This window comes from Cygnus atratus, chromosome 19 (genome assembly GCF_013377495.2).
Source record: "Cygnus atratus isolate AKBS03 ecotype Queensland, Australia chromosome 19, CAtr_DNAZoo_HiC_assembly, whole genome shotgun sequence".
Classification (NCBI taxonomy): domain Eukaryota; kingdom Metazoa; phylum Chordata; class Aves; order Anseriformes; family Anatidae; genus Cygnus; species Cygnus atratus.
In genome coordinates, this window is record NC_066380.1 from 11,747,510 (window position 1) to 11,770,770 (window position 23,261).

General features: G+C 54.9%; 3 protein-coding genes across 3 annotated transcripts; all 3 read left to right on the forward strand.

Annotated features, from left to right (window-relative positions):
* The first annotated feature begins 394 nt into the window (after positions 1-394).
* On the forward strand, positions 395-3,014 carry LOC118260731 (extracellular fatty acid-binding protein-like). Its single transcript, XM_050714663.1, has 7 exons — positions 395-420; positions 850-970; positions 1,524-1,663; positions 1,886-1,956; positions 2,221-2,334; positions 2,774-2,875; positions 2,989-3,014. The coding sequence occupies exons 1-7, from the start codon at positions 395-397 to the stop codon at positions 3,012-3,014; spliced, it is 600 nt and encodes a 199-aa protein (XP_050570620.1).
* A 1,354-nt stretch (positions 3,015-4,368) lies between these two features.
* On the forward strand, positions 4,369-7,885 carry LOC118260717 (extracellular fatty acid-binding protein-like). The gene is made up of 7 exons (XM_035571153.1): positions 4,369-4,482; positions 4,800-4,939; positions 5,600-5,670; positions 6,078-6,188; positions 6,664-6,765; positions 7,042-7,067; positions 7,680-7,885. The coding sequence occupies exons 1-6, from the start codon at positions 4,396-4,398 to the stop codon at positions 7,065-7,067; spliced, it is 537 nt and encodes a 178-aa protein (XP_035427046.1). The 5' UTR covers positions 4,369-4,395; the 3' UTR covers positions 7,680-7,885.
* A 14,005-nt stretch (positions 7,886-21,890) lies between these two features.
* LOC118260730 (olfactory receptor 2A25-like) lies at positions 21,891-22,943 on the forward strand (the record flags this gene model as incomplete). Its single annotated transcript, XM_035571175.2, is given in 1 exon segment — positions 21,891-22,943. A coding segment is annotated over 1 exon segment (1,053 nt), but the record flags the coding sequence as incomplete, so codon positions are not given.
* Positions 22,944-23,261: the final 318 nt, after the last annotated feature.

Genomic DNA, 23,261 nt, shown 5'->3' on the forward strand with positions numbered 1-23,261 from the left:
GGGGCACCCTGATGGGCCCTCCCGAGGTCTCCCTTGCTTGGGCTTGTGGGGAGGGGGCTGCAGCGGTGGGGGGGGCTGCTGGGTTCAGACCCCATGTGTGCTTGTGGGGTGCTGCCTGGCCATGAAACTTGTCCTGTCTGGGGATGAAAGGCTCCCAGGGCTGGGACCAGCTGCAGGGATCAGCTCCAATCTGCCCTCTCAATCTCCCTGGGCAGTTCCAGCTTCTCTGCCCCAGTTTCCCCTCCAGAGAGCAGGCTGGCAGCATGGGGATGGGGCAATGGGTGATTGCAGGGGGGGGTCTCCAAAATTTGGGGCGGGGGGGTGATAGACATGAACCAGAGCAATATTTGTGAATATCAGATGTAGCTCAGCCCTGGCCACCCCAGCGGTCCCCATGCCGTGGTCCTGGACCCTCCCCAGGTACAGGGTCTGTACCCAAGGGCACTGGGCTGCAGCTCGACCCCAGGCTAAAGCCCCAGCCCAACCGCCCTCCTCCTTGACACAGGATCCATCCTGACACAGCCAGACCCTGTGGCCAGAACATGACAGCCAGGAGGGGAGTGGTGAGGGCACCCTCTGTGCCCATGTCCCCGTCCCTGGACACCCCGCCAGCACAGGACATTGCCCAGTCCCGGACATGCTCTGTGCTGGGTCTCACACAAGGCTGCATTCAGTCGGGACTGGGCAATTAAACTGGGAAGGGGCCAATGCTGTCACCTAACACGGGTATGAGTTATCAGTGCTCTTGTGTAACCTGTTGCATAAAGGGGGGGTGGGCAGAGACTGCTGCCAGCAGTGGGGGCTATAAAGGTGGGTGTGAGAAGAGGCAGGACTGCGTAGCCTCTCCAGCCCGTATCCAGACCCCGGAGCAAGGATGACCACAGTGCTGCCGAGCCTGGCGCTGGCCCTGCTCTGCCTGCTGAGGGCAGGTGCCGAGGTCCCTGTGCAGCTGGACTTCAACATGGGGAAGGTAACAGCACAGGGTGCCAACCTGGCCAGTCCTGTCTGGGCTGGGGCAGGGTGACTGTGCTGCGTCCCCGGGCACCCCCTGGTCCTGGGCACCCCTGGGCACCCCCCAGTCCCAGCTCAGAGTCTGCTCCAGGGCTGTTGCTGCGAGGCCATGGATGCTTGTGCAAAACCAGCTCAGTCCTGGACAACTGTAGCCCATCTCCTGCCACAATGGGCAGTCCCAGTGGTGGCCCCACTGCAGGGATACACCCTGGGGCTGTGATGGTGCCAGAAATTCGGAGCTTTCCCAGAGAATATGGGGAGGACTCCATGCCACCACCCTGGCACAGGACAGGCAGTGCTCTGCACACAAGCAGGTTGCACGTCCCCATGTTAGGCTTGGCTGGTCCCTACAGCAGGAGGCAGGTCCTTGTGGAGGGCAGCAGGTCCCCTACCACAGGCTGTCAGGTCCTACGATGGGAGGGCAGGTCCCCATAGCATGTGACAGGTCCCCCGTGGCAGGTGGCAGGTCCCCCACATCTTTCCCGAACCCCGCTGGTGATGGCTTGCTGTAGTTTGCAGGGAGGTGGCACATCGCGGCTGCCATTTCCAACTGCCCCGTGTTCCTGAGCATGAAAGACAAGATGAAGTCGTCCATCGCCACCATCAGCTTCACGCCGGAGGGGCACCTGGCTATGGAGGCTATCTTCCCCCTGTGAGTGCCCAGCTCTCTTGTGCGGCTGTGGTGTGCTCTGCTGCAGATTAATTTGGTGCACGTGGTGTCCCCCTTGGGCCAGGCACTGCCCTGCCTGTGGCTGCAGCTGGCTGGGCAGCATAGTCCTGCAGATGCCGCTGCCCTGCCACGCTGCCCTGCCACACCGTCCTGCCGCCACGCTGGCTTCGAGCTCTGTTTGCTGTTCCAATTTTCTCCTTCCAGGCCAGAAGAATGCAAAAAGGTTAAGCTGCTCTTCCAGAAGAGTGGGCAGGCAGGGCACTACACCAGCACAGGTATGTGTGGGCAGAGGGACCCCAAAAATGCAGGGCAGGCAGCACAGGTCCCCTCTGTGCCCAGGGGACAGCGGGAGGCAGGTTTGGCCCCTCTGCCTCCATCACTTGGTGAGAGTCAGGCTGCGAGCAGGCAGCAGCTCAGCCAAATTGCACACAGCTGCTGGCTCAGAGGCAGCAGTTCGCTTCTCAGACCCCAGTGGGGCACATTTGGGCCAGGGCCCTGCGTCGTGTCACCTGACCGGGCACTGTCTGGGGTCCTTTCAGAAAATCAAGAAAAAACAGACCTGTGTGTGATGGAAACGGACTACCAGCACTACGCCATCGTGTACACCCTGAGGGACCGCGGCCAGGAGCCCAGCACCATGCTGCAGCTCTACAGTGGGTGTCGCAGTGAGGATGGGCACCCCAGGGCTGGGCTGGGCTGGGCCATGGGCAGTGGTGGGTGGCAGGGTCGGTGCTCCCCATCGCCACCCAGGGCCACCGCATCGGCACCCCAGTGTGCCGGCACCGAGCCACACCCCAGGAATTCACCTTGGGGTGAATGAAACATTGCACCACCAAAATCCCCAGTTTACTCTGGTTTCCACCAGATCCTTGCCTGTAGTGTTTCAGTCAGGCTGCAGACCCCCAGAGCTGCCAGCTGCTCTGCTCGGAGCTGGGTGGGTGGGTGCGCGGCCCCGGGGGGGGTTCACTCATCTGGGGTGGGGGTTGTACCCCCTTGCTGCCAGCCTGGCATGGCCATGGGGTACCCGGCGGCTGTCCTGTGCCCGCTGGGCTCCCTCGCTCACCAGCCTTCACCTTGGGTGTCTGGCTGCAGCAAGGAAGCAGGATGTAAGCCCCCAGCTCCTGCAGAAGTTCAAAGAGCTCTCCCACTCTGTGGGCCTGACCGAGGACATGCTGGCCATCCTGCCACAGTCGGGTGAGTGCCAGGGATGGGGTCAGCCCGCACGTTCCCTCTGCACCGGGAGGCTCCACAGGTGCTTGGGGGTCTCCATGTGGGAGCACACTCACGGCTCTCTTTCGGTTTAACAGATCAGTGCACCAAGGCTCTCGCATGAGCGTGGCCGGGGGAAGCTGGGCTGAACAGCCCCCCAGTCCCCGCTAACCCTTCGTCCGTCTGTCCTGCCTTCCTGAAGCTGAGGGGCTGACACAAGAGCTGTGTCCTCCAGAGCTGGTGGAGTCCAGGCTCAGCTCCCCCCGCTGCCCCGGTGCCCCTTCCCATCCTCTGCCAGACCTGCTGCTCCGCACCAGGAGCACACCTCTCCCTCTGAAATAAACAGGTGCAGAAGCTGCCCCAGAACTCGCTGCTGTTGTTGGCAGGACTGAGGGTGCTGCCAGACACCCTGAGCCCAGCCGCCCTGGACCCAACCACAGGGCAGTCTGGGGGCTCCTTTGCTTCATGGTTTGCAGAGCACAGCATGGAGACTGGGGTGTGTGTGTGTGTGTGTGTGTCCATGCGCACGCGCAGAGGCTGGGGAAGGAGGTGCATTGGGGGAACCACTGAGGATTTGGGCAGGGGATGAACGAACAGTGTTGACCAGGCAGCCCAGCAGGGTGGGCAGCAGGCAGGGCTGAGCAGGCAGCCTGCATGGCCCTGCTGCACGGGCTCTGGATCCGTATGGGCTTCTCATCCCCAGGACACCCAGGTCCCTGCTGAGCCCCTGCCCCGGGGCACTGAGACCTGCCCAGGGGGGAGTGGGACCGTGCCATGTCTGCTCAGAGACCCCCACAGGCGTCTGCCAGCACCCTCTAGCCATGCTGCAATGAGCCCCAGGGGTGGCAGGGCCCTGCCTCCGGTCCCCCTCCTCCCGCAGCGTGGAGGCAGCCCCTGCCCCCTTCCCCCCCCCCACCCCCCCCCCTCAGGCCCCAGCAAATGGTGGCCAGGGAAGGGGTGTCCCTCGGTGCCCAGCCAGGCACGGGGCTGTGAGGAGGCAGCACGGACCCGCCTGGGGCTGTGATCCCCGGAGCTCTTTGGAGCCTGGGCACAGCGCACCCTGGTATGGAGGGGACGCTCGGCAGTGACAGGAACCAGCGTCACTGGCACCCTGTGCTGGCACCCAGGCTTGGTGTCACTGCTGTGACAGTGCTGCCCGCAGGCTACGTGCTGGGAAGGACCTCCCTGCTCCTCCCGGCAAGGGAAACAAGAAGTACTTTTGTTCTTTCACAAGAGACATAAAATACGGGAAAATCTTCATTTTTGTCTGTGGTGCAATAGCAGTCCTGCAACCCCACTACTCAGACCCCTCCTCGGGGCTTGCAACACTTTCTTCCTTCTGTAAGACGCTGTTTACCTTGGGATGGTTTCAGCCCTCCCAAGCCACCACCTCGCCGCAGGCCAACAGCAGCATGCAGCGCGGGGCGGGGGCAGCATGGCGCTATAAAGCCAGCAGCCCGGGGACCGCTCCCATCCCGCGGCGACACCACAGGAGGCTGCGCAAGATGAGGACGGTGGTGCTGAGCCTGGGGCTGGCACTGCTCTGCTTGCTGCGTGCAGAGGCTGGGGCTACGGGGCCGGACAGGAGCAAGGTGACATGCAGCACCCCAGGGAGGGAAGCGTGGTCTCTGATCACCAGGGTGGGGGCAGGAGCGGTGTTTGGAGGCTGGGGATGGCTGGGGATGCTGCAGCCACTGCTGGCTCTGCTGCCCACGAGCACTGGACACCCAGGTGAGGACAGTTACCCAGCCCCAGCAGAGGGATCCATCAGGGATTTAGGTGCCCGGATGGAATGCAGGCGCCGTGGCCTGGGTGCCGTGGGAGTTTGCGGGTGTCCTGGCCACTTGGCTCCCAAAAAGGGACAGGTCCTGCCTGGTTCTCTGGACTTACAGCCCATCTATGCTGCCAGATTGCAGGGAAATGGTACGTCGTTGCTCTGGCCTCCAACTCCGAGTTCTACCTCCGTGAGAAGGATAGGCTGAAGATGGTGATGGCCAGCCTCTCTGTCCTGGGGGACGACAAGCTGAAGGTCTCATTTGCAGCTCTCACGTAAGTGCCAGATGCTTTTCTCCTTGGGCTTCACTGAAGGACTCTCTCCGGGTCTGCATCCAGGTACCTCTAGCCAGCACCCCAAGAGACCTGGGCAGGGGCTGAATCAGGGACACCAGCTGACAGCAGCCACAGGTTTGAACTCGGGAGAGCTGGGCCATGGAGACCCTGGGGCCCCAGTGCTGCCCCAGGCTGTCCAGTAGAAGCAGGGAGCCAGCGGCCGCAGGCACAGGGCAGACCAGGCAGCCTGGCAGCAGTGTGAGCACAGGGCAGGGTCCCAGCACGGAGGCTGAGCCACCCTGCTGCATGCTGATAAGGGACAGCACAGAGCCTCCTCATTAGGGCTGGCCTCATCCCACCAGATCAGAGTGAGAGCAAGGAAGTTTCCATGAGACCCACAGGACTCTTGGGTGCCAGCACCCCGCTCTGGCAGCCCAGGCACCCATTGCTGTGGGAATGGCAGCCATCCATCCCCCTCAGCCATACCACCCCCTCCCCTAACAGCACCTCACGCATTTGAGCTGACAACACCAGAGCTGTTGTCCCAGGGCAGGGAACCAGCTGGGCACGGTGATGCCCCAGCCTCTTGCAGGGACAAACCCAGCTGGCTCTGAGCATGCCTTGAGGATTCGCGACAAAGCATCCTTCCCTGCCTTGCAGACCGGAGGGGTGTAGGAGACGGGAGACAATCTTCAAGAAGACCAGTGACAAGGGTGAAGTCTACCTCTCAGGTGAGTGAGCCCAGGGTCCTGGCAGGGGCAGGGGTGCATCCCTCACTCACCTGGCTGATGCAGGGTCAATCTGCAGCAGGGCTGTGGATGGCTGCTCCCAGGGGACAAAGCAGCAGTGGTTTCCCCTGTCCCCAGCCCAAGTGCTAGTCCAAAATTGGTTAGGCTGCTGTGCCACCTGCAGTGGCCATCCCTGGTCACTCTGCTGTGCCATCATCTGTGGGCTACCCTAGGCTTTTGGAGGAGCCTTTCCAAGAGTACAAGCTGGGAAGTGGGGGTGCAGCAGAAATAGGGTCTGTCTAGGTCAGGCCCCTTGGCTCCATGCACAGGCATTCACACTCTTACAGTGCTTACACAAGCTCTCAGGGGAACATAATTAATTTTTCACTTTGCTCCATGTCCTTTTTCAGAGGGAGGCGATAAAATGGTACAGGTGCTGGACACTGACTACAAGAGCTACGCAGTAATCTTTGCAACCAGGGTGAAGGACGGGAAGACCTTGCACATGCTGAGGCTCTACAGTGCGTGTCCAGTCTGACTGGCGGGACGAGGGCTCAGGGGTCCTGGGGACACCTCGCATCACCCCTGCCCATGTGCTAGCTCTGGTGCAGGAGGGGGGCAGTGCTGCTGCTTGGCCACACATAGAGGTGCGGTAGGGGAAAGGGGCTGCGGTTTGGGGCTGGGTCTCAGGCTTCTGCTCTGTGCCAGGAGTCCACAGCCTTAGGTAAGACTCTTGGCAAAATGGAACAAAGAGTGGGGGTCCTGCTGCAAGGGAGGGTCAGAAGTTGTGGAGATGGGAACTAGCAGAAGAGATGCTGTGGTGCTTGGGGACACCGGTGCCAGCCCATCCGCTTTGTCTTGGCCCGTGGGAAGGTGAATGGCATGCCCAGGCACCCAGCTGGAGGTCCTTTGCTCCCCGGGAACTCCACCACCACCTCCTGCCCCCCAAGGGGTCATCGTGCATCCCACCCACCTAACTCCTGTCCTTGACTTCAGGCAGAAGACAGGAGGTGAGCCCCGCGGTCATGGCACTGTTCAGAAGGTTTGCCAAGGAGCAGAGCTTCACCGACGAGATGATCAAGATGCTGCCCAGCCAGGGTGAGTGTGGCCCAGCACCGTGTTCACACCAGCCAGGCTGGCTCAGTCCTTATGGGGAGCCTAAATGTGCTGCAGGGGCTTGTTTGGCTGTCGTGGCCATCGCTGCATGGGGTGGGCAGCCAGGAGAGTGCCAGTGATGAGGGGTGCTCTGGCTTGGCATGCCATGACTTCTGCCTTACTCAAGTCCATCTCTGGTTGTCTGCCTCCTTCTGTGGGTGCTAAATGGGACTAGCCAGACCACAGCCCTGCACTCAGCCTTTCTCTTTATTTTCACAGATGAATGCAGAGTCGATGAACCATAGGTGAGTAGTTGCTGTGCAACACAGCATTTGTAATGTCCTCACCTGAAAACTTCCCCCTTGGTGCCCCAACAAGGGCCACCATGAACTCCTCGCATTACTCTGGGGACCGAGTTGTTTGAACCTGTGCTGGCGGTCACACCCAGGTAGGACCATTTCTCTTGGAGCTGCTCTGCAGCAGTGGGCACAGGGACCCCTGATGGAGATGCAGCTGCCTGACAGTGGGCAAGGACACCTGAACCAAAACCCACCAGCTCAGTGGAGAAACAGCTGCTGAGCTCATCCAGCAGCAAGGTCCAAAACACTGATTCTTACCAAGGGGAACTCACTGTGGTGAATCAGCAAAACTATCAAGAAATTGGGTTGATATCTCACTATGTGAAATGTAGAGGTTGTTGGCCCACTAGACAGCCCTAGCACGTGATTTCCCACCACACTGGTGCATATTCAGTTGCGGGGGTAGGCTAGAAACCCATCCCTAGAGATGGCCGAAGCCTACAGACCTGGGGAGAGCTGGAAGAGGAAACACTGGTCCTGGTGGAGAGCCCTGCCCTGCCCACTCTGTTGGCCTCCCCACCTTAAATACTCAGCCCACCTCTCCTGGTTCTTTCCTAGGAGGCACAGGATGACTGGATAACGCTGCTGCTCCCCAGGCGAGGCAAGACCCATGTGCCAAAGCTCCAGGCTGCTGCTCTGCTATCTCTCTTCAGGGCTCTGATGCATCTCCTGCTTCTCCAGTACACGGTCCCTCCATTTCTCCCAAATAAAGAGAACCCCCCCCAAGAGCTTGTTGTAGGCATCTGGGGAGAATCTGGAGTGTCTGGGCATGTGCTGCCTCTTGTTGTCCTCAAGGGGTTGGTGGATGGAGAACAACCAGGGGTGATCGTGCAGTGAGCTCACCCGAGCAAGCGCCTTCTCGGAGCCCAGCAGCCCGAGGGTCTGGGCTGGCTCCTGGAGCAGGACCACAGCCAGGGTGAGGTGAGGCAAGGGGTGAAGGACTTGTGGCCATGTCCATTCTCCAAATGACCTTTCCTCTGCTCACCCTGCTGGGACTGCAGCCCCATGATCATCTGAAGCCCAGCTCATGCACCAGCTCAGGCTGGGCCAGGGCAGGGACAAGGCTTGGCTCTAGGCCCTCTCAGCCCCCTGGCTGCAGTGCTCCCAGGGCTGGTGGGAGGTGGGGATATCTGAAGGTATGCCTCTGGATCCAAGCCCAGAAAAGCAGCATGACCCTGTGAGCTCCAAAGCATAGAATTATAGAATGGCTTGAATTGGAAGGGACCTTAAAGATCATCTGGTTCCAACACCCCTGCCATGGGCAGGGATGCCACCCACTAGACCAGGTTGGCCATGGCCCCATACAACCTGGCCTTGAACACCTCCAGAGATAGAGCATCCACAGCCTCTCGGGGCAACCTGTTCCAGTGCCTCACCACCCTCTGAGTGAAGAATTTCCTCCTAACCTTTAATCTAAATCTCCCTTCTTTTAATTTAAAACCATTCCCCCTTGTCCTATCACTATTTGCCTGAGCAAAAAGTTGCTCTCCATCTTTTCATAAGCCCCCTTTAAGTATCAAAAGGCTGCAGAAAGCCTTCTCCAAGCTGAACAGCCCCAGCTCTCTCAGCCTTTCTTCATAGGAGAGGTGCTCCAGCCCCTTGATCATCTTTGTGGCCCTCCTCTGGACCCACTCTAACAGCCCCACATCCTTCTTCTGCTGGGAAGAGAAGAGAGGCACAATCCCCTCCCTACCCTGCTGCCCACCCCTCTGTTGATGCAGCCCAGGATGCAGTTGGCCTTCTGGGCTGCAAGTGCACACTGCTGGCTCATGCTGAGCTTTTTATCCACCAGAACCCCCAAGTCGTTCTCTGCAGGGCTGCTCTCAATGAGTTCTTGTATTGGGTTTATATGGCAAGATTTTGGTAGCAGGGGGCTGCAGGGGTGGCCTCTGTGAGCAGAGCCCAGCAGCTGCCCCATGTCAGATCTGAGCCAGCTCCAGATGGCTCCAAAAGGGACCTGCTGCTGGACAGAGCTGAGCCATGAGCGAAGCTGGTTGGGCCTCTGGGAGAGCAGATTTAAGAAAGGGAAAAAACACACTGCACAACAGCAGCTGGGAGAGAGGAGTGAGCACCAGCCCTGCAGCCCCCAGGGTCAGTGCAGCAGGAGGGCAGGAGGTGCTCCAGGCAGGCAACAGCAGTTCCCCTGCAGCCTGTGGAGAGGCCCCTGGTGGAGCAGGCTGTCCCCCTGCAGCCATGGGTCCCACACGGAGCAGATCTCCACGCTGCAGCCCATGGAGGAGCCTCCGGGGGAGCAGGTGGCTGTGGCCTGGAGGAGGCTGCGGCCCATGGAGAGCCCCTGCAGGAGCAGGCCCCGGGCCGGAGCTGCAGCCCGTGGAGAGGAGCCCCCGCAGGAGCAGGGGTCTGGGGGGAGCTGCCACCTGTGGGGGACTCGTGCTGGAGCAGTTTGTTCCTGACAGAGGGAGCCCATGGTACGGAGCCATGTGGGAGCAGTTCTTGAAGAGCTGCTGCCTGTGGGAAGCCCCCTCAGGCTCAGTTTGGGAAGGACGGCATCCCGTGGGAGGGACCCCACGTGGAGCAGGGGCAGAGAGTGAAGTAGGAGTGGCGGCAGAGAAGCGCAGCCCCCATTCCCCATTCCCCTGCGCCACTCCGAGGGAGGACGTAGAAGAGGGTGGATGGAGGAAGGTGTTTTAGGGTATTTTTTTTGTTTGTTTGTTTGTTTCTCACTGCTCTAGTCTGTTAGTAATAGATAAAAAATGATATTAATCTCCTTATGCCGAGCTTGTTTTGCCCGTGGCAATAATTGATGAGTGATCTCCCTGTCCTTATCTCAATCCTTGAGCCCTGCCATTGCATTTTCTCCCCGTTTTACTTTGAGGAGGGAGAGAGTAAGAGAGTGGTGAAGCTCAGCTGCCCAGCTGGGTAAAACCACCACAGTTCTTTCTTCCAGTCTGTACTCATGTCTGGGACTGCCCTGATCAAGATGCAGCACCTTGCACTTGGACTTCTTGAACCTCCTTAGGTTCACATGGCCCCACTTATCTAGTTTGTCCAGGTCCCTTTTGGAAGCAGCATGACCCTGGTCAGACTCTGGGCTTCTCTCAGGTCCCAGACACAGGGCTGGACCTCCCCATCCTTTCAGAGCCATCTCCCCATGCTGCCATCCCTGTAGAGCTTGTGCACAGGCTGTGCTCCACTGAGGGCTGCTCCGGAGAGATGGTGACACAGACAGCCCACCCTGAAGTCAGATCAACTGGTGGTGGTGGATCTGTCTCCAGAGACCATATTCCTTTGCATTCATATTTCTGAAACCCTGATTCATCCTGTTCTTCCACATGCTGACATTTCCTGCTCTGTTCAGCTCCCCAAATCCACATATGAAAAATAGCAACCCACCCAGGACAAGCCATGCCCCCAGCAAAGCTCTTGTGCCCCAGCATCTCATGCTCACTCAAGCACTGAGGTGTGGCAGAGTGCAGAAATCCTCTCCACTTGACTTTCCACACTGCCTGTTCCTGGCCAGCCTTGCTGGCCACACAGGCTTTCATTTCAGCCTACAATCTGCCTCCTTGTTGTGTGCTGGTAGGAAGAATGCTGAGCAAGTTCTGTCCCAGTGCTGAGCCCATCAGGACGTTCTCAGCTGTTCCTTCCCCATCACAGAGAAAATATGTTTGGGAAACTTCTCCTCCCGATCCTGGTGTTGAGCAAGGCGAGAGCTGGTTGCATCCCGGCAGTGGCAGGGTGAGGGAGCCTGCTGGGACTTCCCAAGCCAGTGTCATCTCCGTCCTCTTTGGGAAGGAGCCCAGTGTTTCCAGTAGGACTTCTCCTCCCTGCCCAGTCTGAACAGTAACAACTGTTCCTGGACAGGAACAACTTGCTATCTGCTGTGCTCCTTAGAGTGCTGCTCCCACACGTAGCTTTGCCTCAGGCTTGTTTTCAGTACATTTGTTGGTTTGGATCACAACATCCTGCAGTTAGCACTGCCCCTTGCCAAGGGCTCTGTGTGACAGGGAGTCCCGGTGTTTCCACATCATGTTCCAGCCAAACATTTACTTCCTGCCATGAGTGGGCATTGTCCAGGCAGACAGTGGTGAGATCATTTCTCTCTGCCACCGGCGCTTTCCATTTCCCTTTTGCCTGTTTTCTCTCCGTGCCTGACTGGCCACCCAGAGCAGGTCTGCACACGAGCTGCATTTTTAACTCTCTTATGGGTGCAACACCCCTCCATGCAGAGTGTGGGGGGGTGTCCATACTGCATCCCCCCCCACCTGCATCTAGCCTATTGCTGTACCTGCTGCTCTCCAAGGGAGCTTTCACCACGATGCCCTCCCCAGCCCAGTGCTGCTCAGCAGTCGGGTGCCATCCTGGCAGCTCCATGCTGGGAGCCGGAGTGCTGGGTGCCAAGGCAGAACTCCTGCCCTGCCCTGCCATGACCTGCAGCAGCCGTGATGCACCAGGCATCCCCTCCCAGATCCTGCCTTCAGCTACAGGCAGGTACAGGGGCAAAGAGAAGCACAGGGGATGGGCAAAAAGGAGGTTATACCTGCCCCACTTTATTTTCGCAATAAGCCTTGCCAGATGTCGTTATATAGTAAATGACTTCCACAGGTCTTTGTTCCATGAGTTTGTCTAAAGGTGTCCTGGGCTATTGGCAGCATCCTGCGCTGAGAAGCAGATTGGTGCAGCGGCGCTCAGCCCAGGCGCCGGCTGGTGGGGAAGGATCTCAGGGGAGAGAACAGAATGGTGGTGGGGCAAGGGAGGCCCGGGTGTGTAACAGCCAGGAGGTGCTGAGCATTGCATTTGTGAGAAGCTCTTCTGGAGACTTCACAGCCGATGTGAAGTGCTGGCTGGTGCTGTGGAGAGTAGCTTCCCTGTTCATCTTCTTTGTGCTGATCCAGATCTTCCTCACTTTCCCAGATGGAGGGACCTGTGCTGTACCTCTCATCCTTCTCTCTTCCTCCCCTTCTTAGGCTGGGTGACTGGATCTGGACCTCCACCCAGCCCTGAAGATGTGAGTGAGACCTTGGATTTGCACAGTGCCTTGTCCTACTCCCTACTCCACTCCTAACACCTCCTCCTCTTGCTGCATCTGCCAGTTTCACCTCCTGCAGCATGTGGGTGAGATGTTTAACGAGCCACCGTCAGCATGGTGAGCTCTCTGGGTAGCAGCAGCAGGCTGAGAACCAGCCCTGGGGTGGGACAAAACAGCTCTGTCCTGTGTCACTGCCTTGACACTTGCTCCTCTGAGACCTCAGCGTTACTGCCCTGCTAAGGGGCAGACCTTGTCCCCAACATGTTTAGTGCCCTTTCTAGGTCACCTGGGGTCACACCAGCCAGTGTGCATTAGCATGTGTTGATGAGGGTACAGGGGTGATCTTCCCCCCCTGGAAAACTGACTGTTTTTCTCTCTCTCAGCCACTCATTTAGCCAAGTGAGGATCTTCCTCCCCATCTACAGCAGTTTGTCCTCCACAAGCTTTGATGAAAACCCTTCCCAGATTACCAGGGAGTGTCCAACACTCATATATTGTTGACTCCTCCAGAAATTGTATTTGTGAGGTGTGACTTTCCTGTGCAAAAGTTGGATTCAGCCTCCCTTGTGACATAATTTGACCATGCATTAACCAGTTCTGCCATGTATTACAGCTCTTACAAGTATGTGCCTGCTCTGCATAGTAGGTCTACTTATCTGTAGTCTCTTTACTTCTGAGAACCTCTTTAAAATCTGGCATAATATTTGCTTCCTCTAGCTTTCTGGTGAAAACTAGAGGTACCAAATGTGAGTATAAGCAGCAGACGACATGCTACAGTGAAAAGTTTGAAATTCATACCTGATTTATTTTGACTGGAAATGTCATCTCCTTCATTTTACTACTGACCTCTCTTACTACTGACTTCTCTTTTGATTGGACAGACCCTTTAATGTATTTTTAAAAGAGATCTTCTAGGCTGGGGTTTGAAGAAAGATCCTTCTCAGCCAAGGCAGTTGCTGAGTTTCTTTGCTTTTCCATCAGCTTATTTTCTTTGAATATTCAATCTGAATTTGACCAGCTCCTGGTCAAACAGATCCTAATGTTCAATTCCTGTTCCTGGAGCCTTTGAAGAAAAGACTATATGTAAGTGCAGATGTTATTCCTCAGAGCAAGTGGACAAGTTTTGGTGTCTTCATTGCTTGTCTTGTTTTGTTGCTAGTCAGCTTACTAGGGTTCATTTTACTGTCTTCATATGGATGCAATTTTAAGAACATTTATCTTATTTCTGACCACCTTCTTTAAATTGATTTAAATGCACTGGTTTCCCTTTATAACTTTGTTTAAGGTTTGTATTTTCTAATAACAGCTTAAGTGCTCAGAGCAAAGATAAACAATCTCTGTGCCACATGTGACATTTAACCCTTTTGACTTTACTTTTTTTCCCCCTTTTAAAAATAAAATGTAAATGTATTGGAGCATCTCTGGTTCTAAGCATAGCACTCGCTGTACTGAGAAGAGCATTTTGATTCCCCATGAATCAGGTCCCCCCTGAAGCTCAGGATCTGTGTTAGAACCTCGTGGATATCCCATTGCATGCAATGGGTGCTGGCACCGCTGTTGTCAGCTGGCAATATGGTTGTTGCAGCAGGAGTCACTACTGCAGCATGAGGTTGTCAGACCTTGTCTGTCCATCTTGGGCCGCATGAAGTGAGACGATGGGCTTCCCCAGCTGCCACTGTACCTGGGACCTGGTGCCAGCCCAGCTGAGCCTTTCCTTAGCACCCTGGTCTCGAGGTCTGTCCCCTGTGGGGACTTGCCTCGATGGGCAATGGCTCTGTGGCATAGACAGCAACTATTTGAAATCTCGTGGGTCAGGGGTGAGTCACCTCTAAATTGCTAATTACTGCTTAAAGACACCTCTGTGCTGGGTCCAAGCCCAACAGAAGAATAAACACTGTTTTTGTTCCTGAGTTTGGGAAGGGGCAAATATAGCTCCTGTCTCCAGGCACTGCAGTGGCACAACAAGCCCCTTGGAGCCTTTTCAGAAGTTGATACTGCAGAAGTTCAGAAACTTTTAATGACACCAACTGAGACCTGTTAAAAGTGAAGAAAAAACTCACTGTTGCTGGGGCAGCAAGGTGCCCTTTTGGGCCATAGCTTCATGAGACATTGGCACAGAAAACATGGCAGGCTTTGGGTGTTCCTGCTTCCTCCAGGTGCACTGTTGAAAGCACGTAGCTATTTTCAACTTGGATCATCTCAGGATGTGGCTTTATACCTTGGCTCTATGACCAGCTGACCCATCACAGCTGATGGAAAGTGTCGGGTGACCTGAGGGTGGTGAGCAACGTGACTGGGGACTTCCCAACCTGCCAGGTCCAGCATCTCCTGAAATGTGTGAAGATGTGTCACTCCAAGCAATGTCCAATGTCAGTGACAATGTGCGTCTTGGGGACAACAAAGCTCTTGGGACTGGCTGCTGTTCTGGCAGGCAGAGCTGTCATTCAGAGAAGCCTCAGCAGCCCCCCAAAACGGGGTAGCACAAACCTCCTGGTGTTCAGCCAAGGCATATGCAAAGTCCTGCCCCTTGGGAGGTTAACTCCAAGCAACAGGGCAGTATGGGCCTGTGGGTGAGATGGCAGCTTTGCTCTGCACATCCAATGGTCAACAAACTGAGCATCAGTCAGCAGGGTGCCATTGCAGGAAAGGCAGCCAAGTGCATCCTCTTCTGGGTTAGCAAAGAGTGGCCAGCAGATCAAGGAGCACTTGTGAGACCACATCTGGAGAGCAAGGTCCAGTTTGGGACATTCATTGGGGCAGGGATAAGTGCTGTGTCAGGGAGAGATGCTCCTGTTCCTGGCCAGCTTCCCCATCACTCCCCTAACCCCGAAGATATGGATGGTCTCAGGCCCCACACTGGCCTTTGAAGACTGGTGAATCTGGGGGGAAACCTCCTTTCCAGAGTCCCAAACTTCTCAGAGGTGAAAGGTCTCTGAACAGCTTCTCTGAGCACAGAAACAACACACCTTGCACTTGCTAGACCCCCCTATATCACTCTTAAATCCAGACCAGCTTGTCTAGAAGAAACCAAGGTTATCCAAGAAGGCCAGGAAGTACATTCTTGGTTGCAAAAGTGAGGAAAACAAGCTAGGAAAAGAGAGCACAGGCAGAAGAGCCTAACTCTGACATGTTCCCAGACTCAGGCTCTTGCTCCCAGGTGTCTCTGAATCAAATGGGCTGCATAGCCTACAGCACTACCCCAGCTGCACAACAGGACCACCCCTCTGAGAGCCTGCAGCTGCTGGGACGTTCAGACAACTTCAGACCTGCCTCCAGGCCCAGCCTCTGGAGGACTGGGGCTGCCTCATGGGGGTGCCCTCGGTTGACACTGACCACAGGACTCTGTTGTCTTCACTTGCAGTGTGCTTCCCTGCTCCCACAGCATCCTAAAGGGAATGGCTCAAGGGGTTGTGCCTGAGCAATTATGGACTCTGCTGTAACAGGGGATCTTTTCCCATGTGCCTCCAAGGGGTATATTGAATTCACCCTGCTGTCCCAAACCACTTTTGCTGCCATACACACCTGGCGTGAAGAGAAGAAGCATCTTCTCAAGGTAAGCTGTACAGGCTCTGGGTCCTCGCATGTCCCCAGCCGATGTGTGGGGGGACTGCTCAAGGGCAGGACAGCTGTAGGGTCGAGGAGGGCCGGCATTCGCCCCATGCAGAGCCTTGCAAGGCCAGCTCTGCTCTGCTCTGTCCCCCTCTCCCAACACTGGCAGATGCAAGCCCTTTCAGCGCTGCTCATGGCCCAGTGGCTTGTTGAGTACCCAGGGGCCTGGGACACGTCTCAAAGTTCACACCGCTGCAGCTCGCCTGCTCACAGCACCGGGAGAGCCCTGCCCCTCCTGCAAACACGGCTCTGCCTGGGAGCAGACGTGTCACTTGCTCATGTTGCAGTGCTTGCTGTCTGCTCCCAATCTTGACATGACGTAGCTCTGCAAACCCAGCAAGACCATAGGGTTGGTGTGTGCTCCACAAAGAGCAGCACTGATCAGCTGCCCCATTCTATATTGAGCTCACTTGTCTTGTATTAGATTTGATTGGAAATCAAAAGCTATTTAATTAACAGAAAGGCAAACAGACACTTCCAGTGACTGGTTGATCATCCAGTTAAAGACTATTAGATCGGCAGATTTAATTGCAAACCCCTACAGTTATTGGAAAATGAAACGAAGATGCCACTTATATCCCAACTAGTGCCAGAGAAGCCAAGCTGGTTGGTGGTGATGCTCTGGGGAGACCGGGGGCCTGGGTATGCTCCCAGGTCTGGAGGGGCAGAGGGCCATGGTATGCAGGGAGAGAGCTGGGGGGTTGCTGGGTTCGTCTTTGTGCTAACTTCCAGGCATGTAGTTTTCTACCTCCACTTCAATAAACTGACACTAAAGGCTCTGTGGACATCTACGTACAGTCAGAGCATGTTTGTTTTGGGTAAAGGGAAAAGATTTAATTGGTGACAAACATTTAGGAACCAAAACTCCTCCTGCATTTACCCTGGTATGTAATCACTGTGGGGTCTAAACCGTATGAGAAGGCACCACATGGCACCTTGACTCCTTGTCCAAATCTTGGTGCATTAGAACTAAGGATGTGATTCCTAAGTACAAATCATTTTTGAAATTGGGTTTAAGCTGTTAGCTGACACAGGCTTGTCCATGCCAGGCCCACCCACAGCAGCATGCTCTAGCGAGCGGCTCTGCTCCCCCATGCAGCAGTTGCCTCCCTGCTGGGCTTTGCTGCTCCAGGCTGACCACATCGCACCATGCGCTCCCCAGGGGCTCTCCCTTCTGCAGGCGTAGTGCCATGGCAGAGCAGCTTCCTCTTCCTCAAGTGGGCTCCCTACGCACCACCTGGCAAAGTCTAACTAACATATCTCAGCATCTATATTTTCCCACATAGACTGGAAACCTTTCCTCCTGTCCCCATGGCCAGTTTGGCTTCCCCTGCCACACTCATAATTTGTCATTATCCTGGGTTGGCTAGATTGCTGGGTCTCCTGCTGATATCCCTGTGGGCCGGCACACTCCTCCACAGTCGCAGAGCTTCTGTGCCCAGCCAGTTCTCATCAGCACCTCCCAGCTAGTGGCCTCCCATTTCCCAGCACATCACAACGCATGGTGCTCTGCTCTGGAACAACTTCAGTGGGGCCAGCCTGTCCCCCCACGTCTCCCAAGAGCTTCCCACTGCTCCTTGCCTTTTTACCCCTGCTCCTCTCAAGGTTAACATGGGGTTTTAGACATCTTTTTCTGAGATCCAGGCAAGTGATAGTTGTGCCATTCCCACTGCTGAAGAAACCAAGTGTCTTACAAGGGCTGGACAGATGGTTTGTTGGGTACAATCTCCCCTTGGAAGCCTGGGTTACATTTTACTGTAACTTCAACTTTTCTTTCCTCTAAAACCTTGCAAATGTCCAGTGCTGGATTTTTATTCTCCTATCAGATGTAGCTCTCATCACAAAGATGCTTTGCATCCTCACTGAAGGAGAAGCAGCATTAATTCCTCCTAAATTCAGGTGCAGCCACATTACCTTCCTGCAGCCCCACTGGTATTCAACAAACCTCTGAGGACCTTCCTCTCTGCTTGATGCTGCTGTCCCCATACCTTTGTGTTGTCACTTGCAACCCCACTTTTGCCATAAATTGTCTTCCTGGAAAACTGGGTTTGGGTGATTCTGGGTCTGGGTGAACTGAGAAGTGCCACAGGGCTGTCTTTCCTTCAAATACATGGCTGAAGCACGTATATTAATCTCGTAAGGCCGCACACCATTTTCAAGGTCTCCCTGCACTCCTTCGTCTTTCACTGTAGAGTTTTCTTGCTGCTTTTTGAGATCTTTTCTTTGCTTGCAGACTTTCCACTCATTCCAAATGTCCTCCTCAGTACACATACATTGCTCACTTGCTAGAATCAAAAAATCACAGAATGGTTTAGGTTGGAAGGGACCTCTGAAGGCCAGCTGGTCCAAAACCCCTGCTCTGCCAGCCACTCCCTTGAGCTCAGGAAGGAGCTTTAGGCAAATTTTGCACCTTTGGCTTCACAAAGTCCCAGACGTTTTCTACGTTTGCATGCAATAACTGGCTTTCCTCACTTGTGCACGTTCACGGCTACAACCACCGGTCTGCTCTTATTGATCTTCCTGTTTCCATAAAATGACATTGACTCATGCCTACCCTAGCTGAAGCTACTCTCTATAGACATTTTTTCTATAAACTGACTTTTTCAGGGATGGGTACCAAAACCCCATCAGTTCGCTTCATGCTGTGACGTGGTAAAAACACGTCAGATGACATATCGAAGGGTGTGCCCTGATCAGCAGTGTGCCCTGGCAGCCAGGAGGGCCAACCATATCCTGGGGTGCGTCAAGCACGGCATCACTAGTCTGTCGAGGGAAGTGATTGTCCCGCTCTACTCTGCGCTGGTGCGGCCTCACCTCGAGTACTGTGTGCAGTTCTGGGCACCACAGTAAAAAGAGGATGTAAAACTGTTGGAGAGTGTCCAGAGGAGGGCGATGAAGATGGTGAAGGGCCTAGAGGGGAAGACGGATGAGGAGCGGCTGAGGTCACTGGGCCTGTTCAGCCTGGAGAAGAGGAGACTGAGGGGAGACCTCATCGCAGTCTACAGCTTCCTCACGAGGGGGAGTGGAGGGGCAGGCGCCGACCTCTTTATTGGTAACCTCTGGTAACCTCTTTAGTCACCAGTGATAGGACCCGCGGGAATGGTGTCAAGCTGAGGCAGGGGAGGTTTAGGCTAGACATCAGGAAGAGGTTCTTCACGGAGAGGGTGGTCGCCCACTGGAACAGGCTCCCCAGGCAAGGAGTCACTGCACCAAGCCTGTCGGAGTTTAAGAAGCGTTTGGACTGTGCACTTAGTCACATGGTCTAAAATTTTGGGTAGACCTGTGTGGTACCAGGAGTTGGACTCGATGATCCTTATGGGTCCCTTCCAACTCAGTATATTCTATGATTCTATGATTCTAGGGTTTCTGGAATGTTCATTATAGAGTAGGCTGTGATTTACAGTCTCCCCTCTCCAAGGAGTTATTCTTCCTGGCAGAAGTTCTCTCTTGTGGCTTTGTTCTTGCCCCAGTCTGGTTGAGGGATCTGTCAGGGCAGACCTTCCTTTCCCTTCTTTCCAAGGTGATTTGGACCCAGGAGGATGTTTTGATGGTGCCTTTCAATGTGTTGTGCTGTGTTACCCGTCCTCCTCATCTCCCTTTCTTGCACTCTCCTCCTGCATCCTCTATTGTCTGCTCTGGTCACACCAACTATTTCGCTGACCTCCAGGAATATCTGCTGTCATGGGATGCTCCATGTAGCAGTTTGAGCTGCTCCATACCAGCTTTGCCTGAAGCCACAACCATTTGTATTATTTCCTATGGACCATCTGCTCTTCCTGAGCTAGAAGAGACCAGCCTTTTGTTTGGCTGTACCACTTTCCCAGCTGCTCTTATCATAGAATCATTAAAGTTGGAAAAGCCCTCCAAGATCATCTGGTTCAACCATCACCCTACCACCAATGTCACCTACTACACCAGGTCCCTAAGCATCACGTCCAGCCTTTCCTTAAACACGCCCTGGGACGGTGATGCCACCACCTCCCTGGGCAACCCGTTCCAATGCGTAACCACTCTTTCAGAGAAGAAATATCTCCTAATTTCCAAACTAAACCTCCCTTGGTGCAACTCGAGACCATTCCCTCCAGTCCTATCACTGGTTACCTGTGAGAAGAGGCCGACCCCCAGCTCCCCACACCTTCCTTTCAGGTAGTTGCAGAGAGCAATAAGGTCTCCCCTGAGCCTCCTCTTCTCCAGACCAAACACCCCCAGTTCCCTCAGTTGCTCCTCACAGGACTTGTGTCCCAGGCCCTTCACCAGCTCTGTAGCCCTTCTCTGGAAATGCTCCGGGGCCTCGATGTCCTTCTTGTAGTGAGGGGCCCAAAACTGAACACAGCACTCGAGGTGCAGCCTCACCAGAGCAGAGTACAGGGGGATGATCACCCCCCTGGTCCTGCTGGCTGCACTATTCCTAATACAAGCCAGAATGAGGTTGGTCAGGCAGGTCCTTTCATGAACCCAAGCTGCTTATTCCTACAGCTGCTTCCCTTTCCTCTGTCTCTGCTTTCTGTGGTTATGCCCTTGTTTAACAGTACATACCACACAAAGCATGGAGAGTACATGCCTTTCTTCAGCCACCAGTCCCTTCGTGGTTCAAAGCCTGATATGTCATTTCTCCCAGCCTGGATCCCTGAAAGCTTCTCCCCTCCTGCTGGAGCGCCTCCTTGCATTAGGAGGCATTAGGAGGAGCGTGTACATGGAAGCTCCCAGTTACTCAAGTGCTCCAGCCTTGCTTGTGGGACCAAACCTTGGGCTGTCTGCTCCTCCCTCCCTCCCAAGTTACACATCCAGCCCATTTGCAGGGTACCAGGACAAATGTACAGCCCATCCCTGAATCTCCACATTGTGAAGCTCATCCCCAGCACGGTGGGGATGTTCTTGTTGCCTTTTGCAGAGACCTTGCAATGTTGTTTGATGATGCTGAAGCCTTCTCAGCCTGGTACCCACCTCCTCCTTGCTCCTGGAAGATGCTCCCACACTTCCCTCTGCAACAACCTGGTGACTGCACTGTCAGCCCCAGCAGTGACAAACTGCCTCTTGCAAGTTTGGACATAAATCACTGATTGTCTCCTTCCCACTCTTCCTAAGAATTCAGTAGTTTTAGGTTCGCACTCAATATCTTCTGTAACCCTGAGCTCCAGTTTCTCATTAGATTCAGAGTCTTTCCCTTTTCCTGCAGGCTGGTGCCTCTGCTTTTTCTTGCCACCCTCGAACTACTTGAACAACACAATCACCTTCAGATGCCTTTCTGGTCCTCCTGTGATCTCTCAGAATTCCCTCCCCACAGTGCTTTCTCAAGGTGCTGATGAGACTACAGTGCAGTATTTGCAATCAGACGCCGCCTTTGTAACTTTTAAAGGTGGTTTGGTTTTGGTTTGAGGTTTTTGTTTGTTTGTTTTGTTGTGTTTGTTGTTGTTGTTGTTTTATTTTTTGTTTTGTTTTGTTTTGTTTTTTCCTGGAGAAGGATGAGATGTGCTCCCACAGTCTGTGGTCTTTCTATATCTCCATTAACAATGTAAACACAGCTTGCTGCTATGAAGTGCAGCAATAGTTCAACAAGGCAGAGTCCAACCTGTCATGTTTTTTGGGATATTTAGACCACACTCCAGGTACAGCCCAGGAAACCTGGAGGGGAGAGAGGGACTGCTCCTGTTTGTTCTCATTTAACAGTTCCTGGGATCCTTACTGACTGCAGTGGTGATGTCCCTGCTCTCAGGTGTTCTTCAGGTGATGCAGAGTTTTGGCCTGTTCATCACCAGGTCCTGCCCCAGCTCAGACAGAGGCACAGGGAGGTGGTTTTGTTGTGCCATGGGCTCTTCAAACAAGTACCTGAAGAGCTAGAACCATTTCAGCCAGGTCTGTCAGGTTTCTACCAGAGCCCACTGGCAGCACTGGGCCAGAGAGTGGCCCCTGTGCCAGCTGAAACAGCTACGGGGCAGTGGGTACATGGGCATGGCTGTGCAGGTGTGGGCTCCTGCAGGGTTGGCTTGAGGATTGAAACCCCTGGGCTGAAACTCATCACCTGCCCCCACAGACATTTCCCATCCCAGAGCCCCTGGAGCCAGATGTGAGTTGCGAGGGTTGCCAGAGGTTGTGGCATGGCTTCAGCCCACGACACAGCAGAACAGAAGGCTGGAGACGTCCCACGGCAGGGGTGAGTGCTCACCCTGCTCCCACCTGTCCTTCATGTCCTCCTGCTCTCCCTATAGATGAGTCCCGAATCCCTGCAGGGGGGAAATCTCAGCAGCCCCACCTCATTCCTTCTCTTGGGGTTTTCCAGTGCCTACAAAGCACAGGTGGCCCTCTGCCTGGGTTTCTCGCTCATTTACCTGGTGACTCTGCTGGGGAACCTGCTCATAATGAACCTCGTCTGGCTGGACGCTCACCTGCACTCCCCCATGTATTACTTCCTGGGCCACCTCTCCTTCCTGGATATCTGCTACTCCACCGTCACAGTCCCTAAGATCCTCAAGGACTCCTTCTCACCACAGAAGACCATTTCCTTTGTGGGCTGCATCACACAGATCTACTTCTTCCTTTGCTTTGGGGGCTCTGAGTGTGTGCTCCTGGCTGCCATGGCCTACGATCGGTACCTGGCCATCTGCCGCCCCCTTCACTATGCAGCGCTCATGAGCAAGAAGGTTTGCCACTGCTTAGTGGCTGTTTCATGGTTGAGCGGCTCCTTCTCATCTCTGATCCAGGCCTTTCTCACAGCCCACTTACACTTCTGTGGGTCCAGTGTGATCAATCACTTGTTCTGTGAGATACCCTTCTTGCTGAATGTGTCCTGCAGCCCTAATGCTCGCCTCAACAAGGCTGTCCTGTATGCTTTGGCTGGGACTATTGCCATGGGCTCTTTCCTCCTTACTCTCATGTCGTATGTTCACATCCTCTGGGCTGTCCTCCAGAAGGGAGCAGGGGGGCAGAAGGCCTTTGCCACCTGCACCTCCCACCTGACTGTGGTGTTCCTGTTCTTTGGTGCTGGGGCCATTGCCTACCTGCTGCCGCACTCCAGCACCTCCAAGGAGATGGGCAAGGTCCTCGCCCTGCTGTACGCCATCATAACCCCCATGTTGAATCCCATCATTTACAGCTTGAGAAATAACGAAGTCCAGGGGGCCATCAGGAAAGCCCTGCACAGGGTGTTGTCACAGAGATCCACCAAGGACACAGGCAGGGCTGCGGAGCAGCCCCTGCCCTCACCATGCACGGAGGGCAGCTGCTGATGACCCAAGATGATGGGGGACAGTGGGGCCCTCTTGGACCAGTGGCAAGCAGAAGAGTGACCTCTGGAGATGTGAATAGACCAGGAGGGGATTCCATAAAACCATTAGGTCTTGGTCACAGTTCTCCCAAAAAACAATTCTGTGAACTTTTTTCCTAAGAAATAGGTATTGTCCAGGTAGAGAAGCTGTACTGAACATCCACAAAATGCCTTTGTTGTGACGGTGCCCTTGGTTAGCCTTGTTTGTTTGTTTTCTTTTTAATCATTTATCTGCACTGAGGCTTTGTCAGGCTTTCTGGAAAGAGCTTTTATTCCTAAG

Coding starts and splice junctions, on each gene's coding strand:
- LOC118260731 (XM_050714663.1), top strand. CDS start 395: ATGCCGTGGTCCTGGACCCTCCCCAG. Junction 1,957..2,220: donor AGGGCACTACACCAGCACAG/GTATGTGTGGGC, acceptor GGGTCCTTTCAG/AAAATCAAGAAAAAACAGAC. Junction 2,335..2,773: donor CACCATGCTGCAGCTCTACA/GTGGGTGTCGCA, acceptor GTCTGGCTGCAG/CAAGGAAGCAGGATGTAAGC.
- LOC118260717 (XM_035571153.1), top strand. CDS start 4,396: ATGAGGACGGTGGTGCTGAGCCTGGGGCTGGCACTGCTCTGCTTGCTG. Junction 4,483..4,799: donor CGGGGCCGGACAGGAGCAAG/GTGACATGCAGC, acceptor CTATGCTGCCAG/ATTGCAGGGAAATGGTACGT. Junction 4,940..5,599: donor GTCTCATTTGCAGCTCTCAC/GTAAGTGCCAGA, acceptor CCTGCCTTGCAG/ACCGGAGGGGTGTAGGAGAC.